A 13245-nucleotide genomic window follows, 5' to 3' on the forward strand; every position below is an offset into this window, starting at 1 on the left:
AATTACTTGTGGCTACACTGAAATAAGAAGGCTAACAACCTTTCTACTGATAAGCCAAATCCAGTATTTCTGCAAAAGAAATACTGACATACAGAAAAGCAGAGAAGGCTGCAATAAATATACTGAAATAAAGGTATTTTCCATCCAATTAATTGCTCCAATAAACAAAACAAAAAAAAAAGTCAAATAATCTGAAAAGTCTAGGGAATGTTTGGGGATTTTTGCATTTTCTATTAAGCTTTAAGGTTGCTGTCTCATAATAGTCTCATTAAATTAATAGTCTTGTCTTTAACTGTGCAAGCGAAAATTATACTTTATTAGATGTCCAGCTTGACATTTTGTATAAATTACAGCCTACGTTACAAGGTTAAGGCTTAGTATACGGTAAGCCTGTGTAAGATACATTTGACCACAGTTGCTGCATTTTCACACCCACAACCGTGGCTTAGAAGTGACACGCTAACACGGTGTGTAAGACTTCACTGATTTCACTCAACCTTCTCTTAAACACAACGCAACTGTTCTCCAGCAATGCCACACCCATTCCAGTGTCTCAAAATATTTTGGTTCTCCAACTACTTTACCACCTTGAAATTGTAAGAAAGGTTGTTCCTCCTCCCCCTTTTGTCAGAATATGTGACAGCCCTTCCTACACTGTAGCAGGTGCTGAAGAAAAATGCTTTTCTATGAAGTCAGGAATGTCACTACCTGGGTTGTGTTCAGCAGGCAGAGCTCCATCATTTTTGCAAAAGTTATCTCCAGAGAAAACCATCAGCATGTTTTATTTCCACACTATCAACTCACTCTTATCACAGACCATCACTCTTCAAAGACAGCCATTTGAATAATACTTCAGACTTGACAACAGTTGACAGATGAAGAAACATGAAATTAAATACAATGCCTACTAATAACGTGCTACATAGGAGTTAAGAAAAAAAGGAAACCCAACCATTATTCCATGAACACTATTTGGAATACAGATCTGGGAACTAGGAAACATTTTTATATAAATTCCTGAGAAACTGTATACAGAGAAACTGTTTACAGAGGCAAAACCAGTAAAAGAATGGAAGTGAACACTGTACCAAAATTAGTGATAAAGTCTTAAGTTACCAAATCCTGAGCAGAGACAGGTTCTGTGGCACTGCAAGGAATGGCAATTCACCTCAGCACCCACAGCCAAGATTTAATTCCCACCACACCGATGGTAAGATTTTACTCTTCTGTCAGAAAACCAGCAGAAGCAAAAATGCATCCTTTCCATTCTCCCAAACTCATACCCGATCACTTCTAAACCAAGTTAATTTAAAATTGTACAGAACAACAGAACTAAACAGAACCAAATTAAAGATGTTAAAGTGTTTATTTTGGGAACACTGGTAAAAATAACATGAACATCTTCAATACTATACATTTAACGGATAATATACAGCAAGGGAGGTTATTTAAACTGTACAGAATGAACTGGAACTCACACTGAGGGGGTGGGGGAAGAACTCCTCTTTGCTTGTTGCATCACACGGTAAGCTAGTGAAAATGCTCCATGAGAGACCTCTATGAAAAGACAGAGGAAATATCAAAAGAACAATAAAAGCTTAAGAAAAATCACTGCTTTCTTACTGTACACACTAGGTCTGGCTGGCATGGAGATAGCTTTCCTCATGGCAGCCCACAAGGTGCTTTGCTTTGGATTTGTGGCTGGAACTGATAACACGGCAGTGCTTTGGCTTTTGCTGAGCATTGCTTGCACAGCATGAAGGTTTCATTTCTCCCCACTCTGCCCACTCCAGGCAGTGGGCAGGGGGTGGGCAAGAAGCTGGGAGGAGACGGAGTTGGGACAGCTAGCTCCAACTGACCAAAGGGCCATGCAAGATCAAGCTCAGCAACAAAAACTTAGGGGAGGGTGGGCAGAGGTCTGCTTCCAGGAGGTGACAATTGTCTCAGCATGTCTTATTCCCCCTACCCTCCTCTTCTTCCCTTATTAAATTGCCTGTATCACAGCTCAAGAGTTGTCTCACTTTTGCTGTTCCTGTTATCTCCCTCATCCCAAGGCAGGGAGAAAGGGAACGAGCAGCTGGGTGGTGCTTACCTGCTAGCCAGGTGAACCCTGGTCAACTGCAGAATCCTGACAGTGGTTTTTTGGTGGGGTGTTTGTTTTTTTTTTTATTAAGAAGTCTTCACACAAGCTGATATTTCTTCTTAAGTTTAGGCACACCTAACTATATTTATCTCAAAAATGACCTTCTTCCAATTTTGATAACTGAAGTAATTTCTTTCTGACATCAGTGATATATCCAAAGTACATATTAACATTTCCACAACTGAGTTAAATTATTCAAAGACCCCATTAACCCTTAGACTTAACACTCGAAGATCTTTTTTGCCACCCAATTCTCACATTATGGTAGTACACAAAAATTTGCCTGGTGTATTTTCTCATCAATAGCAACATCAGTTATTTCAGCTGTGTGAAACTGTCCTTCCATATTGCCTTCTATTTTTATAAAAAAAGATACAGTAGGGAAAAATCTTTACTCGGGAACATGGGAATAACTGTTTAAGTAGCAGTTAAGACTGAATTCAAATGTGTGATTGTGACTTGCCATCTACATCCAGTAAGAAAATACAGTATTAAGAGAAGGAATGATACTACTTTACACTTGTCACCATGAAAAATAATGATAGTAAAAAAAAAAAATAAAATAAAATCAGCAGACATTTCAACAACCAAAAAAGCATTTATGAAAAATTAGTTCTATATAGGTAGAAGAAGATAGAAACATCTATTTCATGAAGTCTTTATCCACTCATAGTTTTACAACGAGGAAAAAAAAACTTTGGGAAAAAAACAAGCAAAAGTCAAATGAAGACAAACTATCTTCCTGTTTTCTGGAATTACAGCTCTAGTGGAAGGTCCTCAGATTTATTCATTTTCAAGTCTGCTGTATGGATTATCAGAATCCTGGAGAAGACCTGTAAAACAAAACAGGACTGCATTTATCATTTTCTTACCAGTATCACATAAAAACCTTGAGTTACTGGCCTCACTGTAATAGGTGCTCCTTATAACAAAACCAAAAGGCAATTATTGTCTCTTAATAGTTGCTTTATTACCCAAATGCTATTAAGCATTCTTATTTCTCAGACTATTATCATAAGTATTTCATGACTTAGCAGGGAGAGAACATTTCCTTATGAAAAATTCTTGCAGGAAAAACATTTCTCATTTGTGAGGTATATCCTACAAAATGCATTTCTGAGAGAGTCAAGTCTACAAAAATCTAAGCATAGAGATGGTTCAGGAAGAACAGATTCAGACTGCCCAGTTTATAAATGAAAGTTATTATAATATCATCATCCTTTTAAAATGTAAGATGCTGCTACTTTGACTTAGTTCTACTTCGATTATACACAACATCTGTCACATTCAGCCACTTACAGCATTTCTGCAGCAGGACAATCATGTCTAAGAACAAATGAAGATCCCTTCTACATGCACTAAAACCTCTGGGGACCAGAACAAGAGCATCACTTAATCCAGGTTGCAGTGCATTTTCATCATGAAGATTCTTAATGATTTTACCAGAATACTGTCACAGAAAGCATTATAAAGCCATCCAATTATACTGAGTGTCTGGATATGCATATCATCTTCTATAAGGGTTAGCTGAGCAAACGCTTTTCCATACAGCAATTACTTCAAAGAGACTTTAAACCACACATCAGACCTTTTGTTGTGAAAGAACAGGAACACTTCCGCTATCTTTTCTACCAAAATTTTTATACTGATGTCTGGCAAGCCTGGACTTACTGCTCTCTACAACTCCCTGAAAGGAGGGTGTAGCCGGGGGGGGTCGGTCTCTTCTCCCAAGTCACAGGCGATGGGACAAGAGGAAATGGCTTCCAGTTACACCATGGGAGGTTCAGATTGGATATTAGGAAAAATTTTTACATGGAAAGGGTTATTAAGCCTTGGAATGGGCTGCCCAGGGAAGTGGTGCAGGCACCATCCCTGGAGATATTCAAAAGACAGGTTGACATAGTGCTCAGTAACATGGTTTAGTGATGGGGTTTTTTGTTTTTGTCAGAGTTCGGTTGATGGTTGGACTAGATTATCTTAAAGGTCCCTTCCAACCTAGACAATTCTATGATTCCATGATTCTATGACTCTTCTCCAGCTTATTTGTTTAGGGCATGGAGACAGAAAACAGCTAAGCCAAACAACCCCAATTCACAAATGTTCAGATTCACAATAGTGGAAGAGAAAGATTACACAAGTCACTGCCCAAAGAACTCCCCTCAGACCTCTTCATACCATACCTCTTTCCCACATACACCTGCACACAGATACTGAATACTCACTGTTCTATCTGAAAGCCAAAAGCTAATGACACTGAAGGCAGACTATACTTTAGTCTAACTTGTTGCAGTTGCACTTCTTTCAAACTGCCAGGCTATTTTAAGATGTCAATCAAGAAGCACAACTGCTTAGTGCTGATTATTTTATCAGTAACCACAACCAACTACCTGATATGGAACAACAAGTATTAAGGAATAAGTATGAAAAAAATTTCCTATAATTACTCAAGATTACAAGCAGTCACTTTTTACAAAGTTAAAATCAAAACCAGCCCTCATACATAATGGCCTTTACTTGCCAAAGAATAAGTAAGCCAGTCACATTTATAAAGCTTCCACAAAATACAGTCTATTTACTTGGTACAGTATCTTCCATCAAATGTACCACCCCCTTCTGTAACTCTCTAAAAAAAATATCTTTGAAGCATTTGTGCAATAAGAATATGGTTAGATGACAGCATTGTCAAGAATTATCTACAATATTCTGAGATCTTTAAATTTTTGTATTTTTAAACTTATAGAAAGCAGTTACTTCTCAAATTTCAATCTTACCTTTCATGCATTTAAACAAAAAGTTGTAATGTCTGTTAAGTCTACTCTAGCTGACAAGCAAGACAACACACAATAAAAAAAGCTCTTATCCTAGGCCTACCGTTCCACCTTTAGTGCCTTCAGGTAACATTCCTGCATTAATATAATCCCAACATGAATACAAAGGAGAAACATTTACTTTATTTCCAGACCACCACCCCTGCTTCCTTCCTCCAAACTTGTTAATACCTTGGCAGCTAGGATCTATGGATCCATATATTTAGTTACCTGAGAGACAACTGTGTAGTCCAGTTTTCAAAAAATTTTTGCAGTACTTCTCTATTTCACCCCTTCCAAATACAAAGCACATCTACACAATGTTTACAGAAAAATCAGCAACAGTAGCAGAAATCAATTTTTATTACGATTGGCATTGCATTAAGTTCCACTTTGAAACCAAGGCACCAAACTTCAAAAATTTTTCTGCAAAGTGGCAAGAGGTGGTACCAGCTTCCCTGACAACATTACCTTAGCTTGCATACTTCTCTCTCTATTGTCTGGCAAGTGCTTATTATGTCTTTCTAATATTTCATTCAAGACATACTTGACACTTCATTAGTATGAAAGTAGCACAGTAAAACACTAGACACTGTTCTCTTACAGCTTAAACAGCTGAAATCCAACAGAAACAATGGTCCACATCCAGTACTGCCAATTCCAAATTAATCAGCCAACAGTGTAAGACTCCTGATAAACTTCTGCTATACCACTCTGAGGAGCAAATATACTTTTATCTGCCTCTCCTCTAAAAAACTCAGACAAAACCCATTTTAGATAACTAGTCCTCATATTTCAAGTGAATGTGTCATTTTTACTTGTCACTGTAAATGCCATTTCCAGGAGTACTTGCTTTAATTTTACTGAATGATGTTTAACAACGAACAGATATAGTTACCAACAATCAGGCATTAGTATGTTTTAACTTAAAGGTCTCCAATCTGTTTCATTGTACAATACTGAAACCAAACAGGCCTTAAGAACTATAGGTCAATCCAATGTGAGTATTACTGGTTGACTTTACAAATTCATCTCCCGGGAAAGAAGGTACTCAAAGAGAAATGCAAGTTCTCCTTCCAAATGAGGATAACCAGAGGTTACAATATCTGACAGACCTTGCTCTCAGTCTTGGCTCTCAAATCTGCATCCAGTGTTTAAATTTTTTTTATCCTCAGCATTCCAAGTACATCTTAAGATGAGAAGAGGGAGACACTTGCACATCACTTGCACCGATTCTTACTGAAGAAGTTGGATCAGGCTCCAATATGTAGACAAAAACAATCAAAAAAAGAGCACAACAAAAAGCTCCTGTCAGCTGCCACAGCTGCTCTCAGCCATGACACAGAGAGGAGATGCAAGCCTATGCTAATTGGATAGTGTGTCTGGGTCAACTAAAGCTTATGTGCTGTCTTGAACCAGACATGAGTTGTCTCTCTCCACTGTTTTCCATTTGACGTGAGAGAGACTACCCAACTTGTAATTTACACTTACAGGTTCAGAGAAACTAGACGCTTATTGCAAACAAGATTCCTGAACCTACAAAGTCCATTACACATTACTGCTGAACTTGAGTATTAACACACAGGACACATACAAGAACTTCTAACATCTTACTTCTATTTACCTTCATTTTGAGGCTAATATTTGACCTACTTAGCAGTATTTAAGAAACACTCCAAAATTTGAAAGATATAGTAGTGAAGTATCTTTCAACAGCTTGTAAGTAATGAGGCCTCTTAATATGTATGGAATGACAAAGCAATTTTAAGAAATTAATACCTCTTTCCAGCATGTTCATTTATATTATATACTATGTAGCTTCTCAGTCATTGATATCTGACTCTCATCACATACCAGCACTGCCCAAAAATAGAATTAGCAAGTGAAATACTTAAACAGACTGTATACAGTGTAAAAAAATGAACTAGTTTGCTGCATGTCTTCACCCCTTATTACACTTTTTCTCTGTATTTTTAACCCCCAGATTAACAACTCTATTCTTATACAAACTAAATAGCTTTAAGTGTACAGGAATACAAGATTTCTCTGCTTTACATTCAGAACACTAAAGATGATCAAGATAGATACTTTACCTTGAACAGAAGGAACATTTACTGTGACAAACTACTGAATATAAAAGTCAAATAAAATAAAGGAAATAGGATTACATATCGTTAAATTAGCTAATCAAAACCTTTGCAGAACTGAAGCAAGCGATGTGGAAGCCCAGAATCATGAAAGGCAATAATTTTTTTGTAAAAATGAAGGGATACAATTCTTCCACTAATACCAGGCAAAATCCTGAAATAAATAAATAAAGCAGCTTCTCACTAACAAAATACTGAACATACAATAGCAGCAAATGCAGCAGCAATTAAATTGTAGTTCCTTTGTATACCACACAAGCTGGAGAAGTACTCTGAATTCTACTTTAAATTTTTCTAACAGTCAACATATAATTTGTGTAATCATACTGCATTCATATATATGAGCAAATGAAAAATACTATCAGATGGTGCAACAAAGAAACAATTCAAAGTGTGTATTACTGGTTGCTAAAGCTCTCTATTGCTTCCAATGCTCCCAAAGGACTGTGGCTAGAGTGACACCCGCAATGCATTATAAATGTGTAATTACCATTTAAATGGAGTAAGGAAAGCTGGTGCATTAAATAGGAAAAGGCATTCCCTTAAAGCCAACCAAATACTGAAATTTCAGGCATGATCATCTTAATCTACAGAGTCAGGTTAACGAAGTCATTGTAATTCTGCCATTCATCCATGCCTACTTAACTAAGAATCCTCTCGGCAGTGCGTAAAATAATCTGTCTCCATAATTATTTGCAGCAATTTTATTAGATTATATTTAATATGCTAACACATATATTTACTACACAGTGAAAAATGAAGACAGAAGATCCAAGGCTATAGCAAGACTTACTCTATTATGTCTCACTGAATTATTTTGACAACCATTTGTCTGTATGTTATCAGAATATAAACTATATACACCAGCAATAATATTTAGGTATTTCAGAATTTATACATATTCTGTCTTTCATTTTTCCTCAGTTTTACATAGACCCTTTCAGTATGTGCCAACTATTCTTATAAGAGTTAGGTTTTTCTTTTGGACAAAAATGAGTTATGAGAATCCAGGCCCCAAATTGGTGTATCTGATAATACAAATTAATCTTTGAGTATGCAATAAAGCAAACCTGTCAATAAACAAACTTTATATAGAAGTTTGCTATTGAAATTTAAATTTTATAGTTGAATTATGATCTTTTATGAATAAACTGCATTGCAAAACATAACTGCATGAAGAAATGAATATGCCTCACTCCTTATAAGAAGGTATGCCTTCCATTAACACAATGAATGTATGAACTTCATTCTAATTAAGTCATTGACAGATTAATACCCTTCAAGTGGAGGCAAAATGAACTAGCTCTCATACGACTGTGTGCATACTATAGCTACAAGCAAGATTTGTTGAACTTGGTGTATGTATTCCAGAGGCAAGCTATAGTTATATTCCTTAGGCAACTCAAGTACTCCAACAAGATCCAACAAAGCATTCTGCAAAGGTCTCAAAGTTACGCACTGAAGAGAGAGAAGTGTCTTCACTAAAATGTAGGACCATCCAGAGAAGAATGAACCAGTTTCAGAAGCAGAACATAACTGAATACAGCTTTTAGAAACACCACCTAACATAACCCAAAGCAGTGCTTCGATACACTAACTGCTATACGGAATTCAACCTCTCTTACCTGCACTGCCTCAAGGAGAAGCAAAGTTATATGTATACCTGTACAAAGGGCTGCATGGCTTTTTTGAGACATAGCCATCATCTTAAATTATTCACCAAATCTGTCCCAAGGATTCAAACTTGTTGAGATTGACTCTAAGGTCTCTTCTAAGGTGAAACAAACACAAAAATTGTGTGGTGTTTTATGTTTTTGTTTGGATTTTGTGTTTTGTTGTTTTTTTTTTTAAATCTGGACTACTGTTGTCAACCTCTCAAATAAACCTCTTGAAACTGAACTGTTGTTGGGATACACAGTCAATTATTCTATAAAATACCACAAGACTGAATTTCATGACTGATGTTTAACAAAAATGACTTCTAGTTTCTACATCATTCTTCCTCCTGCAGCTCAAGCTTCACATTGAATTTTCCTCCATTCCAGCAAAGGAGCATGCTTTTGCAAATACTCCCCAGGCAGAGAATTCCCTATAGAGATTGTCTGTATCACTTCTGCATCAGCCAAAGGGCAGGCTGCAGACTCATGAAGGCATTCCCAGACTCTGCCAATCAGTTTAACAAGAGGATGAAAATTAACAGTTTTGAGTGACTGTTCAGACCTCTAGAATCACCTTCTCTGACATTAGTGCAATTTGCATAATAAAAAGTGCAGCATAGTTTTAGCATATCTGTCTCTGAATACACAGTACTATTAACTCTCTGAAATGAAATGAAAAGTGAAGCACTGACAAGCCTAGATAACAGCCTCCTATACAACACAGCAGGTCCTACAGGCTTGCGATACGCTTCTACTGGACAACAGCTTCACTTAAAAACAAAGAAAAAATCACCTTTTTAATCCCTACATTAGGCTGAATCCTCCATCCATCTTTTTTAAGCTTGATTTAAAAAGCTTACTATCTGCTAATCAGTCTATCCTCCTTCAATAACCATGAGTCTACTAGCCAATTTCAACTAGATTGGTTTATCAAGTTCAAGAACAAACAAACCTCTCCTCCCCTTCCCCCCAAAAAAAAATAAAAATCAGTGCTCTTACTTAGGAAGAGACAGAAAGAACTACTTCTTTTAATCAATATATTGAACACCCTATCCAGCACATTGTCTCTTGCCCACTGGAAGAGTCAGTGCAGGAAGAAAACTGGAGCATAATATTGATGAGATCAGGTGTTCAGATGATAGAAGACATGCATCAGTAGGAAACCGGGCTTGATTACTTCTGCTGCTTATAAAGTAGTTTGTTCCTGTTGTGAATTTTAATAATAGTTAAGAAAAAGGAATCAATTTAGATACTGAGTATCAGAACAAGATTATCACATACCATACTTCTTACGTATTTCATCATGCTTCATTTTTCTTTCATGTTTCCTGCAACAAATAAAGGCATCAGAAGAGTATTTAGACTGTTTTGAGCTAAGCAAAACACAGTAATTACATCTGAGATGACAGCAGTTTTTAAATTAGTATGCAATTACAAATTTCCAAAAAAAATCACGTTACCAGTTATATATAGCTTATCTTTCTATATACACTTTATGTATCCATAAGATTCCCTATAATTTCTCATTAATCAATAATGTCAAAATAAGGTATATTAGTACTGTATGTCCTTCTATATAACAACTCAGTATGTACACGTACACATACTGAGCTAGTCATCTATACATAAGAAGCAAAGCACTACATTGGAAGACTCCCTATTGCTTTCCAACAGCAAACTGTAAAAATTTAGTAGTGAATACAGTGTGCTTCAGAATCCTAATTCAATATAATAATTCTAAAAAGATAAAAGGCGTATTACTGTTTTGTTTAAGCAGTACAGCAAGTATAAGTGAAAACTAATAATTTCTAAAATCCAGCATGGTATCCATGCAGAGGTTAAACTAAAATATCGTGCTATATAAAAATTGGATGCCTCTAATTATGCTGTCTAATCATACAACAGTTTTCAAGACTGTATCTAATGTTGCCAAACTTTAATTATTCACATAAAATAAGTGTCTGACAAGTCAATTTCTTCTTCCCCTTCCTCCACTCTGCAAAGGTGAAGGAAGTTTAAATGGAAATCGTTCCATCATTCATAGGAAAATTTTCCTGTTTCCACAAAGGGAACATCTATTTTGCTTAGTTTAAAAGCAAACAAAAAAGTTCATACAGTCATTTCACTAGGATGATCCAGAATCTATATATTTTGAGGAAAGGACATAGGATTTGGCAAAACAGTGTTCCTCTAAAAAAAATACATCATTGCCTCTATCAAAATTCAACCAGTTAAACAAGTTTTGACTTTCACCTGATTCTAATTTGCACATATTCAGCAGAAAGCTTTGAAGCACTGACAGCTTAATGCACCAAGGCATCCACCTGCCCTATACATATTCCACCTCCAAACAATTCCTACTGCTAATCAAATCCTGTGTGTCCTCAGAAGCAACTACCCTGCTTCCTACGGAGCTGAAGGGCTGAACTGGCCTTTCTCTGTAACTGCACTTCTGGAAAGCATGCGGATAAAGCACGATGAGAAAATCAAATAAGAAAGACTGACTCAAAACCTTCCACTACTATCTCCCTGGATGTCTATCTCCCTTATATCCCTTTACACTATTCAGCCCAGGCAGCATAGGAAATAAAACCACCTGGCCAAACTGCAGGAGGAGGAGGAACTGAGGAATCAGGATGATGGAATTCATGTAGAGGAGGAAAGTCAGGACTGAGAGGCTGAAAAGAACAGGGAGTCAAGTTCCTGACCTGACCTGACCACAGGACTCCTGCTTTCTATGTTGCATAACAGGAAGACGTTATATGAGGCAAGGGGTCTCAGAAAGCGAATAGACAGATTCTGCTTAAAGCAGCCTTCTCCTATATAAATCAGTCCTTATTTCCCTATAGTTTCCGTGAGACACTGTGACCTCAAACCAGTTTGTTTTTTTTTACTGGTGGTATCAATGGCATGTTCTTCACTGTTTTGCATACCCCATCTGAAATACTGGAGACTCACTGCTGCAGTTTCAACTAAAATCTCACTATTTCAGCAGTCAGTCTGAATCTGCCCTAAACACAGAAAGCACTAAGTATCTGCATAAGAAGGGTAAGGGGGTGGGGAAAAAAAATTAAAATCAAATCAGTCTGCGTAGGCCTTAAACCTCAGAAACAGTTTAGAATACCTCCCGAGGCTATTCAAAACAAAAACCGCCAAACATCTAAAATTCTTACATTGTTTAAGTTCGAAGGGTAAAACCATTAATATTTGCCAAACATTTGAACTTTGACAGATGGCCACAACTATATCATATCACATCACCCATGACTAAATCCCTGTACAGTAAATAAGGCCTAGCTATAAATCACTCGAGAAGAAACACACAATTCCGACCAGACAGTCACCGAATCACCCAACCAGAGACGGTTTGCTGCACTGTTCACATCTTACACTATGATCCAGTGAAGTCACTTTACAGCCTTCTGAGTTAGTTCTGTTTCTTAATACTACTGCTATTATTCCACCTTCTGTATGCTAAACTCTTGGCTCTTCATGCCAAGTTGTTCCTGCTGCTGTAAGCCAAGGAAGTATTTTTCCTAATACTAACAATTCACATGATTTTCCATACTTGGTTCTTCACAAGTGAACTGCATTCTTTTCTTTCTTTCCCCCCCCCTTTTTCTCCCTTACCATTACTACCAAATTGTAACTAGCCAGTTTATCTCAATCACAATCTCATTGCTTTTCATTGGTTTATCAACTTGTAACATATTTATAACATGGTTTATAAATTACATAAATTTAACATATAAATGTGGCGTGTATTTGCAGCAGTAAATACTTAAATGAGTGTGCTGCCAAAGTCTCACTATTTGATGCTAGTTTAAAAATTATTTTTCATGTTAGAGATGACATGAAGTCAAATAAAGGACTAAAGCTATGCAATAAGATACTTGTTTTCTTTCGGTATTTTTAGTCTAAAGCTGAACTCCAGGATTCCCTCCCCCCACTGTAAATGCAAACTCTACATTTCAGCAGTGATTCTCAGCCTCAGTGAAGTGACAGCTAGTTTCTTCCTTTTGAAGACAAGCAGAGGGCAGTGTTATTACCCTTACTCTGCATTCCAATGGCCATTTAGGTATTCCAGAATGACACTTCCTAAAATTCAGTTTATTACAGATACTTAACACAAACAAATTTTAAACTTACAAAGCAGACATTTACTGTGTGCCTGATAAGCCAAAAAGATGTTAGGTTCTGCAATTACCTTGATGGTTGCATTAAGCACACACTATGCAACTTGGGCCTCCTTACTTTGTTTTCACCGTTCACTAATGGATCCATTAAATGAAGCTTAGACTAGTCCTCTTCTCCTTCCATTACCAACTCATTTGAACAGCTAGCTGTACATGAAGCAGCTGTATCCCATTGAGGAAAAAAACAAAACCAGAAAAACCCAGACAGACACAAGGTCAATGCTTGTGCCTTGGGCATGAAAGAAAAGTAAGAATGCTCTTGCCACCAGCAGCTCACAGTTACATCAAAAGTAG

The 13245-nt window shown here is 36.9% G+C and overlaps 1 protein-coding gene across 2 annotated transcripts in view; it reads right to left on the reverse strand.

Moving 5' to 3' along the window:
* Positions 1 to 1349: 1349 nt before the first annotated feature.
* PTTG1IP2 (PTTG1IP family member 2) overlaps positions 1350 to 13245 on the reverse strand; it is a 34375-nt gene continuing 22479 nt past the window's right edge. For both annotated transcript variants that reach the window (XM_074157353.1, XM_074157354.1), the window contains exons 6-7: positions 10037 to 10083; positions 1350 to 2976 (exon numbers count right to left, since the gene is read on the reverse strand). In XM_074157353.1, coding sequence (XP_074013454.1) covers positions 2927 to 2976; positions 10037 to 10083 — 97 coding nt within the window. In that variant the 3' untranslated portion in view covers positions 1350 to 2926. The remainder of the gene's footprint in view (positions 2977 to 10036; positions 10084 to 13245) is intronic.

The sequence above is a fragment of the Numenius arquata genome, chromosome 12 (assembly GCF_964106895.1).
Source record: "Numenius arquata chromosome 12, bNumArq3.hap1.1, whole genome shotgun sequence".
In the NCBI taxonomy this organism is placed as follows: domain Eukaryota; kingdom Metazoa; phylum Chordata; class Aves; order Charadriiformes; family Scolopacidae; genus Numenius; species Numenius arquata.